We start from the raw sequence: 12,839 nt of genomic DNA, 5'->3' as shown, positions 1-12,839 counted from the left end.
CTCTAGTAAGGACATCTATGAAAATTAGCTACCTTACTGTAGACAGTCTTAGATGCGGCTATCAGATAGTATTCTATCAAAATTAGATACCCTGGTAAAGACAGTCTTTGATGCGGCTCTCAGATAGTAATTTTTGGAAATAAGCTACCATACTTATACAAGACTAACAAAGGTCAGAGGCACCTGACTAGGGACAGGCGCAAACATGCGGCGAGGTTAAACATGTTGTGAAATATCAATCCTCCTCCTATACCTCTTGCCAATGTAGAAAGGTAAACGCATAACAATACGCACATTAAAATTCAGTTCAAGAGAGGTTCGAGTCTGATGTCAGAAGAAGTAACCAAAGAAAATTATCAAAATGACAATAACACATAAATAACAACAGACTACTAGCAGTCAAGTGAAATGCCAGCTCCAGACCTCATTTCTCCTTGGTTGGAACCTTCTTTTAAAAATGACTGGATTCTCCCCGGCTACAGTAGGTTTTTATATCATTGTGTATTTTTACATCTTTGGATATACTTTGAATTCATGGTTTGTTATTTGTTTTTTTAACGGCCAAAACACATTTTTGAGTACTTTTAAACGGATAGACGTAGATACGATTTCCGTGCTCGCTACATGTGAATGTTTCTATAATAATCTTCATTATTCAAATGGACATAAATTTTGAATATCAATTAAACTGACAACCATATTTATTTCAGAAGGCTTGCTATAAAAGTTTACTATGGATTTTCTTATCCCAGGCATAGATTATCATAGCCGTACTTGGCAGAACTTTTTGGAATTTTTGGTCCTCACTGCTCTTCAACATTATACTTATTTTGGCTTTCTTTATACCATTTTGATCTTAGCGTTATCGATGAGTTTTATGTAGACGAAGCGCGCGTTTATACTAGTACTGTAACCCAGTGAATTTTTTCAATAAACTCTCCCTTTCAATGTTTATTTTTTATTTTCTCTTTGTAACAGCCATGTTGATGGTACCACTCACACCTCTTGTGTAATTTTATGAAAGGTTAAGTAAAAATAGTTGTAGGGTTCGTTTAAGGGGAGCTTGGAAAATTTTGCTCAACCTTAATGAGGTTCAACTCCGTACTTGATTTGACCTTTAAAATCTTTTTGTTCAAGTGTCACTGTTGCATCTTTTAAGTTTTGTATATAAACGCACATCTGCATTTCAAAATATCATTATAAGCATGGTATCTTTGGTGTGCTTTTCCCACCCCAGCGCCGATGCCATTATTATAAAGCCTCCCCCCCCCCCAAACCGAGGTATCAACAGCACAGTAGTAAGCACGTCTATGTTGACATGAGGTATAGTTGTTCTAAGGATTTTCCAATCCAGGATTTGATTACTTTGCGACATTTTGACGTCCTCAGTGCACTCCTTGATTTCTTCTAATATTTTTATTCTCGAGTCACTAATAAGTCCTTTTGGGCCTTAAATGCTTTTACCTTCGTACTTTACTCGGCTTTTTAACTCTTTCATTCGACAGTCGCTGACATGTAATTTGTTGATGAAACTTGCGTCTGGTGTACACAATTGCTATTGTTAGCCTGGTATCTTTGATTAGTGTTTTTTTTAATCTATTTTCATGTGAATTGATTTCTCTTTGTTTTACGCATCTTTTCTAGTATTGTGCCGTATAGATATTGACTCGTGATGTTTTTTTGTCACCTGAAGCAAGTGTAAAACTAATCGATGGTATCCGGCTTATAATTTGGTACACCAGACGCGCGTTTAATCTATCTAAGACTCATCAGTGGTGCTCTACTCAATAAAAATGTAAAGCCAAGTCAAATATAAGTAAAAGGAGCATTGCCAACCAAAACGTTCTATGATGTTGTGCCAAAGATATGTATGTCTTGGGTATGAAACGGTCAGTGGTTCGATTCGATATTTTGTAAACAGCCAGTTTACAGAAACTAAACGTATCAACTCTATTCCATGTCAACACATATAACTATTACTACATGGCTGATGATACACTAGGGGTAGCTAGTTTACAATCAATGGTAGCAATCCAGATGTTGTTATGTCTAATTACAAATACTAGGCTTAAAATTTGGTACACCAAGGTGGTTTCGTCTTTCAAAATAAATTAGATGGGTATGATATGCAAATTCTAAACTTTTAATAAAAATATTATTTTCGTTCGTTTTGAACAACAAATTTAGTTACAATTTTACTAAGATTGGAGAAAAGTTCGTTCAGCAAATCAATTATCTCATTATTACAGAAAAATTTAGAAACAATGTGACGTAACATATTAGACTCTTGTGTAGCTACTTCGGGAACGAATTTTCTTAACCACAAAATATAAGAGACCAATGATTGGGAATGCTAAGGCGATTATGATTACTATGATAATCCCAGGTGAACTATGTTCCGCTTCAGATTCCGACTGAACAATACCAATGCATCTGTTAAGTTTGGCACTGCAGGTGATATATTTAGAATAGCCGCAGTCTGGACATTTTGGCGAATCTTCATATTCATACAAGATTCCAACATAGCCATTCCGATATCCAGCCTGGTTCTCCATCCAAGGAAAACAAGCCATTACGTTGGTGGCATTGTGGAAGGCTGTCAAGTTGTACTTGTCAGTTTCAGAGGTTTTCCCCAAAGATGGATAATATTCCGGGTTCTCTCCAAGTCGCATTTGCTTTTGCCTAAATTTTTCCCACACGTAGTCTATAAAAGCATGGTGTAAAATGAATGTCGGGTCTCTAGCTGAACTGTTTAGAATGTCCATTGTCCCTCCGACCCATTCGTGGGGAAGGTTATGTTGACCTTCTATTGTTAGTAATTGTTCCGCTTTCCCTAAATGATCTATAACATCTGCAACATTGCGTACTTTGTCATCGTTTTCAATCCTATTGATTATATCAGGAGATGGCAATTCGGTATGGTCAATTCGACTTACTTTACGTTGTAATGGACAATTATTAATATCTATCCAATGTTTAAAAGGACCGGAATCAACAATTCCATCGCCGTTTCCTAGAAATTTATCGGTGAAAATAACAGTGTCCCTTGAGTCAGTAATATTTTGATTATCGAGTACAGAATCCCAATAAGGTAATGTTACAGAGTTATCTTGTTGTCGAATGGCGGTCTCAAACCTTCAAAAAAAAAAATACTGTTGAAAAGCAAAACATTTAGAGATGTGAAGCGACTTTGAAAAGACCCTTAACGGGGCTATCTTATTCTAATAACGTAACAAGTTTTTTGTTTGTTTATTCTTTTATAGAAATATAATTAGTTGAACTTTAATCTATGCACCGACCAATGACACCAGTACCAGTGGTTCATATGACACGGGTTGCAAATACAGGATAGGTTAGGTAAGGTAAGGTACATATAAGGTATTAAAAGTGATCTAGTATGCATTACAGAAGTATATGTAAGACGGGGGTAGTCCAATAAGCCATCCACCGACTCTGCCCTGAAGAATAGTTTGAACCATGTTCTTTATATACGTTCAGATATTTCACATCCAATTTTTTATGGAAATATTCTTTATAAAGCACAAAAAAGCCAGCATTCACCTCAGAAGCTAACAAAACCTTTAAATAGACTTATTAATAAGGGATATAGTTACGATACTGTTGTCAGGGCATTAAAGATTGCATATTTTGGCGTTAATATTGATTCACTTATAGGGTCTTTGAATCGGAACTAAACACATTTATTTAAAAACCAGTTGCTGGCATGACACGAGTTATGTACTTCTCGTATATGTTATGATGGTATGATACTTAACCCCTAACGGGAGGGATTGTGCCTGATATTCATATGATGAAGACATAATCTTTCAATCAGTTTAATTAAAGCCCGGAGCTGGCATGTCAGTTAATTGCTAGTAGCCTGTTGTTATTTATGTATTATTGTCATTTTGTTTATTTTCTTCTGTTTAAACATGTTTATCACCGCTGCATTTTTGCGCCTGTTCCAAGTCAGGAGCCTCTGGCATAAGTTGGTCTTGTATTATTTTTAATCTTAATTTCTTGTGTATAATTTAAGTTTAGTATGGCGTTCATTTTCACTGAACTCGTATAAATATTTGAGCTAAAGGACGCCTCCGGGTGCGGGAATATCCCGCTGCATTGAAGACCTGTTGGTGAACTTTTGCTGTTATCTGTTCTATGGTCGGGTTGTTGTCTCTTTGACACATTTACCATTTCCTTTCTCAATTTTATTGATATAAGGGTCATAGTTTCATTGGTATCCAAATGATACCTTATTGTTTATATCAAATATATTTGAACCACGTCAGTAGGTGTCTTTCTATCATTACTTTTAAAATGTGTTCCCGTTATTTGGATAATTATGTTAAATGGTAGATATATATAAATGCTCCTATTCAATTTATGCACAAGTATTGTTGTATATTCAGGACAATTTAGAGCACGAAATATTGTGTTGATACCTGACTATTGTGAATATAATAGCATCTCAATTGGTGATTTTTCTCTCTGGGCTAAACAGTTCTTGGGTGTGATCCCAGCCAGATCGGACCAAAGATTTAAAACTGAGAGGTAATGCTCCTCGGCTAGGCATTTTGAAGGAAGGGCAATATTGATCAACTCGTAGTTTCCAAGTTAGGTGGCATGTTTTCCGGTTTATTTGTGAAAAAATCACGCTACCGCTTATTATCGAACAATAACTTATTTAGAATTGGGTCACCTTTAGCAAGATTTTGGTATTCTAATTTCATCAATTTTCTACTGAATGTTAAATGTAAACGTACAGGGTTTCAAACTGAATTTCCTCTTTATATGCATAGATAAGTAGATTGTAAGTGGGTTCAGTGGGAATTATATGAGTAAAGAAAACACAACGTTGTCTCTAAAAAAATATGTGTACTTATTTTGACTACATTCAATATCTTTTATGAAAAAAAATATATGTTGTACTTACAGCAGAAGGTAGATTCGATGCCATCCGAGGAAATTGGAACCACGATGGGCTGCGCATAACGTACGATTACTGTGAACCAACGCTAAGGTGTCAAATTTATTTGGTTTAACTGTCTAAAAATATGTAGGATAACAATGTATAAAACTTTATAAATAAAAAACAAAACACAATAACTTTGTTTTCCAATGATAGGACAGAAAATGCAGAACAAAACAATATATAAATTTATGGATTCATTTATTTTGTTGGGTACAAATTTTGTGGATTATGGAAAACGAACATGTTCATTGATATTCAATTTCGTGTTGGTTTTTTTTTTATCCGAAGTCTATATTCAAGCCTATAGAAATTTTGACTCCGCTTAACATTTAAATTCGCGGTTCACCTATACCACAGATATCCAGGAAAATTGATATCAAACGACAATATTGAATCCACAGTATACATCATAAAAACTTGGTAATATATAAATCTATATTTTATTTTGTTACACTTATTTGTTCACATCAGTTTATCGACAATTTTGTGATTATGTTCAAGAACTTAAATAGATTTATTCCCAAGTGGTTTTGTTTAAGAAACAATAAAGTTCACAACTAAATTATGAACGTTCGTATCGAATATATTTTACTTAATGTTAAAGAAGACATACCGTGTCATTTTTCAATTTATTAAGTGCACTAAAAAAGGTCTCACGCTCCTTTTCAGTTAGTGTGCGTATTTCACGACGTTTTCGAATTGGTGTTGACCGGTCTTCAAGAGCAGCTGTCCAAAGTGACATCATCCATTCCTTTTGATCTTCATCTAATGAACATAATTTATCCATTGGCAAATCCTGATTACAATCGGAAAAATTTATTTCACTCAACATTATACAGTGAATGTCTTCGCCTTTTAAAACTGTCTGATTTAAAAGAGCAGACAGAAAGAAAAGAAGAACACGAATCATAATGAACTGATAACTTTCTAGTTGAAAAATTGAGAGGGTGGCCTTATATAACACAGATAATCTATCATTTGTTGACTCCGTGATAAAACATTTACATTGTATCTTTATGTATTAAAATTTAAAATGTTGCATTTGAACACACAGACACACACACAAATATCCATATTTCGAAATTTTGAGATGTTCAAGAACTTGATTTGATTAAAGCGTTTTTAAAGAATCATTTATAATATTCACAACTTAATTTTTACCCATCGTGTCACAAATATGTTGCTAAATGTTTAAAGAAGAGATACCGAGTCATTTTTTTATTTATTGAGATCACTAAAAAAGTACAATGACGAATTTGAATTGTTTGCTATGATTTCAGGAAAAATACAGAACGAAATTAACTTGTTTTAGTCACTTGTGTTATTGAACGTTTATTAGAAAAGATTTGTGTTTTTCGAAAATTGCTTGGTTCTAAATGAGGTCATTATTTTCTTAAATGAATTATTTCATAGTTTCATGTCGTTGTCGCATTGCCAACCAAACATTTTGATAACGGGTTTAGCTAGCTATAAAACTAGATTTAACCCATCATTTTTCTTCGAAAAAATTCTGTACAAAATAAGGAATGGGAATGCTGTTTTTTCACGCGTTCCATGGGTTGATATTATAACCATTTTTTTGTCATCGTTTGTTTGTTTTTCCTTTTTAAATTTGCCTTTGATCTGTGTATTTTTGATATATATCTATCAATATTTTTTCTAGTTCAGAAATTGTGTGTTTAAAAATTTTATAATTGATTTTTAGTAAGAATAACATGAATATTTCTTGACACGGAAGTAAGCCTGAAATAATTATGATGACAAATCAACAAATGATATTGAAATATAACATGTATATATAATCTTTAACCTTCTTTATCTTGAGTCAGTTCAAACAATTAATTCTCAACATTATATGTCAAACTGATTAGTGAGAAAAGTAATTTAAAACAATTGTCGGAATTTTCAACCATCCCTTTTGTTTTATCTCTCTTCCGCGTTATATGTGTTGTGTACAAGTTGTAATGTTGTACAAATTATAATGTGTACAGATATTTTGTACAAGTTGTCAGTGTAATATGAACTGCTTAACACAAATGGATGATTCAAGCACACAGTCTTTTGATTCGCATATTTCTTTCATATTTTCACAACTACATGATGCAACCTAAAACTGAGCATTGGTACAAAAAAACATTATAAGACCACAAAAAGACTCTTTGTGGATATTAATATGGTATCAGGAATAAAATCAAATTTTAAGTTTAAACCATACAAGTATCTTCATTTCCAGTTAGATGATAAGGAGAATAGCACTAAATGTTAGGTTGAAGTATATAAATTTGAATTTAAAACATTAAACTAGTACATTTCAGAAGATAAATCTGTTTCACCTGGTGCAAGAATGTACGTGTCCAAAACTTATAAATTTTACAAAAACTCTGTACAAATTATAATTTGTACAAACTTAGATCTTGTACACAACATATATGTAATAAAAATATGAACCAGTGACAACTCTTCAACAGATTTATCCATCGGATCACCAGCAGTGATAGTGATTCATGCATGGCTGTGTACATTCTGTATATATATCATGTACTGTATTACGACGCTAAATAAAACTGACGAGGAAAGGTGACACCCGACCACCGAAGCTTTATTATTGTGAATCCTAGTTGGTCGAGTGGTCTATCGCGTCGGATACAGTGCAGGCAATTTCGTGTCACGATATCTCAGTAGCATGAGTTCGAATCCTAGCGAGGTATGAGCAAAACATTTGCTTTCCAGACACAGACGATTTTTAGGCGAATTATATACACCAATCGCTTACCCTGATAATTATGAAAATGGACGACTGAAATAGACACTACAGTTAAGTTTTACGGTCATCATCACGAATTTGTTGACCTATATATATATATATATCAATTCACAAGTGACATGTTTTCCGCAGTCTTGGATACTGGAAGAGTCCGTCTTATCTGATTTTGGATAAATTAAACCTTAGTCTGTATTTTGACATTTGACTGAACTATTCTTTGCGTAGTTGGTCCTTTTCATTTACTAGTACTGAGTTGACTTGCGTTGGACTGTTGGACTGTTATCAACGGTATGCTCAGTTCTTTGGTACAGTCATGTTTCGTAACAAACAATTCTACAAATAAACGTTGACAAATTATGCAAATTATAAAGTAACTACGGTTACAATTCCCTCAGACAAACATAATCTTAGATGAACTGACTAATCCTTTTAGTTCCTATCTATCTTTCTGCCTTCCCGTCTGTAACAGTAAATTTGGTCCGGTAGAAAAAATTTCCGCCGGACATTTTTCCTTAGGTAATTAAGTCCATGGCCATAATTTTACTAGGAATAAACGTCATAATATAAATTCTCCTAGGAAAATAATTACAAAGCTAGTAAACTAAGTCTGGCATATCCTAGGAAAAGTTGTTCTGATACATGTTTTTTCTAGAAAAATGATCATGGACTTGTTTAACTAGAAAACAAATGTCTACTATGCAATTTACATCCTGGAAGCAAAAGAAAATGAACACTTTTTACCAGCTAAATACAATGAAATAGATTGACTATGAATAAATATAACTTTTAACAAAATGCATTTTAAATTTCAGCTGCAAATTTATATACATATATATGTTTATTTGAAGTTAGCAAATATATATTTCACAGACATTCATAAATACTGGAATTACGTCTTTTTCGTTTCCTTTCTTCTCATGATTTCCTTTCTACTTTACGTTCAACTTCGAATTTCTGATTTTATACTGGATTGTGACAAATTAAAATTACTTGCAACTGTATTGTCATCTGTTGTTTCATCATTTTCCTCCATGAATGTGTTCTGGGTCAGAAACACACTGTCATCTTTATCATCCCCTCCGGCATCTTCACAAACCACATCCTCCTCATCCTGTTGGTTTATTCCTTGAATGCCAACATCCTTTGATCTACTGACAATTTACCTGTAAAATTATGTTGGCGTTCAAGGAATAGGTGCAAGCAGTTATCACAACAAAAATGAATGCTTATCAAAACAATCATACTAATTAAACAGATAGGTAAATACAGGTAGCTAAAACAAGTTCATGTTTTTCAAGTTTTTGAAAATCATGTGTTGCTGTTACTGCATTTGTACTTAAATAAATATGGATTATCTTAAAATGAAACAAAATTAACATGTGCATATTGATGGAATTTCTTGAAATTTTGTATCTCATGTTAGATTACTATGTTTTATTTTGTTCCGTTTGTTCAGATATTTTTCTTGTTTTTAATATTCCTCCCTTTTTGTCGAGCCTGCGACTTTTGTCGCAAAAACGATGCATAGCCATCCTACATTCTGTTGAAGTTGGCAACGGCCTCCACAAATATTCATTCTGTGGTAAAAGGTTTAAAAATGATAATAACTTTCTCAAATTGTCATTGATTTCTGCCAAACTTGGATAGAACCTTGTGTATGATCAAAAGCTATTATCTAGTTCCGTGAACCTTTTAAAATTTTCAATAATAGGGTTTCATAGAATAACATTGTTAAGGTGATTGTTATGGTCACAAATCATCAGAATTCGTGTTACCCTATTTTATGGATTTTTAAAACCTTGTAACGTTTCCACCTTGGAAGTTATCAAATTTACTTTTATATAAATTAATTCTGATGATTTTTAAAGTTAAACAAATTGTTAAATTGAAATCTTCGTAAAGTTTATATAAACTTATAAAATATTTAAAATGAAATGGAATTGAATGAATCTTTTTATTTAAGAAATATCTGTGTTCAACTAAAATTTCTTTGATATATCTAATAAGTCTTATGTAAATAAACACTTCCATTCCCAAAATATCTTCTTTTTAATAGAAAGCAAGGAATTGTAAAAACTTTTAATTTTATATATTTAAAATTCATAATAATTTTAAACTTAAATTATCAAAAAGTAATAAAATGTTGCAATTTTATAAGTTCACTAATTATTTTATACTTCTAAAAACATTGTAGATAGTTCTAAAAACACCTATTGTTATTATATAAACATCTATTGAAATATTTTTGTTGGCATTCAAGGAATAGGTCACATATAAAATGTTGGCATTCAAGGAAGACACCATCCTGTTCTGTACTGTTACCAGTCTGGTCATCCCGTTCATCATCTCCGGTGTTATCATGACTTTTATTTTCTGGATTAATTATCCAAAGTTTAAATTTCTTTTGGTTGTGAGGACCGACATTTTTTAGACTATTTATTGTTTCCTTTGCCTTTGTACTGTATTATTTTGTATGGACCAATATATTTCCTCTGTTCGATAGTAGCCATACAAGCTTTCCTACGGAAATATTTTAGCAGAACATATTGACCAATTTCATATGATTTAGTGTCAACATTATGATGTCTGTCATATACCTCCTTCTGTCTTTTTGAGTTTTTTTTTACATTTTGTTTAAATTTTTCACCGACCTCTTGACGAACAACTTCCAGATTTAATATAATATTCTTAGCACTATTATCTACAGCTTCATCCCTTACATTTTTCACATAATCATCTAATGTTTCATTAGGCAGTACCGCCTGTCGTAAATACATTACTTGAAATGATGTGAATTTGGTTGAATGATGGCAGAATTTTCTGTAATTAAACATACATTTTTTCAATATATTGATCCCAATCACTGGAGTGATCTGAAATGGTCTTGTTAAGCATTCCCTCCAAGGTCTGGTTAAATTTTTCCACCATTCCGTTAGCTTATGGGTGGTATGGACAGGTGGTAATGTGCTTAATTTTAGTGTTTCACAAATATAGGGTATAAATTTGCTATTAAATTCTCTACATTGATCAGATACAATCTCTCTCATGTCCCCAAACCTGCATATTGAACTATATAACTTGCTTCCAACTTCAGTTGTAGATTTTGAGTATATATGGAAAGCTTCTGGCCATTTTAATGTATAGTCCATACAGGTTAACACATACCTACAAAATTAAAAAAAAAACCAAACGAATAAAAACATATCGGAAGGAAACTTATATCTTAAATTATATAAAGTATTCAGCTATACTTAACCACAGGTAATGTGGCATCAAAAACAAAAAAATATTTGAAGTCAACTAAAAGAAGCACTCATAATTTGTCACACAATCCTATGTTCGTCGGACATTGAGCAAATACAAAATGTGAGCCGTTTCTAAGACTGTCTTTACTAGGTTAGCTAATTTTCATAGAATATTATCTGATAGCCGCATCTGAGACTGTGTATAGTTAGGTAGCTAATTTTCATAGATTACTATCTGAGAACCGCATCAAAGACTGTCTATAGTAAGGTAGCTCATTTTCATAGATTATTATCTGAGAGTCGCATCTAAGACTGTCTTTACTAGGATAGCTAATTTTCATAGTTTACTATCTGAGATCCGCATATAAGACTGTCTTTAGTAAGGAAGCTAATTGTCATAGATTACTATCTGAGAGCCGCATCAAAGACTTCTTTAGTAAGGTAGCTCATTATCTGAGAGTCGCATCTAAAACTGTCTATACTTGTGTGGAATAAACTAAGTAAGTCGTATATGTACTTTGCGTTGTGTTTACTTTGCGTATAATATTTACAATGAACTGGGGCCCGCAAAGTGTATTAAATTTATGTACAAAACAACAGAATAATACTTTAAATGTTCATCAATAAAGAAAAGAAATTTAATTTTACACTTCAAAACACAAAAATAGGAATTTGAATTAAACTTTGACGAGTCCATGATTTTATTATTTCCTTTGCACGAAATGATGCCTTCCGCAAAGGCAATGATCTTGTCGGTATTTCTTCGTTGTTTGGTTCTTCCGTAAATTCATTAAATGGTGTTACTTCGTTAATTTCTTCTTAACGGGATGGTGCGGGATATAATGTAAAATACCTTTACTGATATCGGGATCCTTAACCTTCTCAATAAATCCTCGGCGTTCTTGATCATTGATTATCTGTCCATATACCTTAAGCATTTCGGGATCTTGACTTAATTTTCGAGGGACGTTTTCAGTTCTTCGTTTCGTAACGAAAAAGTTGGAATGCAAGGGTTCGTGATCTGGTTTCCATGACAACTTTGCTATGTACTTGTTTTCTCGGAATTCATTTGCTGACATTTGATTTGTTTCCATATAGTCTACCGTTTCAACATCTGTCGTATTGCTATCTACTCCTAACGACTCTAATTCCCCAAATCTTTCTAAATTCAACTCCTCTGGTTTGTGCGATGTCAATATGTTGTTCATACCAACATTTCTCTGTTGACGATAAGACGTCGTAATTGGACCAGACAACACATAACCAAGTTTTGACCTTACGGCGGTTGGACCATTTCCTCTTAATGTTGTATCCTCTACGAAATCCCAATAGAAATCAGCTCCGATGAGCAAGGAGATATCAAAAGAAGAGTTGTCTTCTGTAAACGAATGAGCTATACGTAATCCTTTCAGGTACTTGAATTCTCGCATACCATTACCATTGTAATTGGTTAACGGGCTGGCGATGTTCGGTACTACTAGAACCTCAACTGGAATTTTCGTTCTATTTATCGACTCTACGTATACGCGTACTCTTGACAAATGACGAACTTTGCTGTCGGTACTTCCAAATGCCAATAAATGTATGGTTTCTGTTCCTAGTATTCCTAAATCTATTTTCGACGCTAACTCCTCGGTAACAAAAGAGTGCTGTGCTCCTCTTCATCAAACAAAATGTGCGTATCAACATATCGATTTCCCCCAACTGGTGCAACGGCAGTTTTTAGAAGCACGTTCGAACGGGATTTTTCTTCAGACGAATGAAAACTTGTGGCGATCAATGTATTTTCGCTATCATCAACTACGGCATTAACTGACATTTGCTGATTATTAGTAAATGTGTTTCCGACTTGTGTGGT

At 33.3% G+C, this 12,839-nt stretch overlaps 1 protein-coding gene across 1 annotated transcript; it reads right to left on the bottom strand.

The window, feature by feature from the left end:
- Positions 1-2,272: 2,272 nt before the first annotated feature.
- LOC134711030 (uncharacterized) lies at positions 2,273-12,411 on the bottom strand. The gene is made up of 7 exons (XM_063571458.1): positions 12,032-12,411; positions 10,794-10,901; positions 10,334-10,556; positions 8,727-8,847; positions 5,586-5,737; positions 4,934-5,046; positions 2,273-3,135 (listed from the first exon to the last, which is right to left on the bottom strand). The coding sequence occupies exons 1-7, from the start codon at positions 12,409-12,411 to the stop codon at positions 2,280-2,282; spliced, it is 1,953 nt and encodes a 650-aa protein (XP_063427528.1). The 3' UTR covers positions 2,273-2,279.
- Positions 12,412-12,839: the final 428 nt, after the last annotated feature.

This window comes from Mytilus trossulus, chromosome 3 (assembly GCF_036588685.1).
Source record: "Mytilus trossulus isolate FHL-02 chromosome 3, PNRI_Mtr1.1.1.hap1, whole genome shotgun sequence".
In the NCBI taxonomy this organism is placed as follows: domain Eukaryota; kingdom Metazoa; phylum Mollusca; class Bivalvia; order Mytilida; family Mytilidae; genus Mytilus; species Mytilus trossulus.
This window is presented reverse-complemented; position numbering and strand designations above follow the sequence as displayed.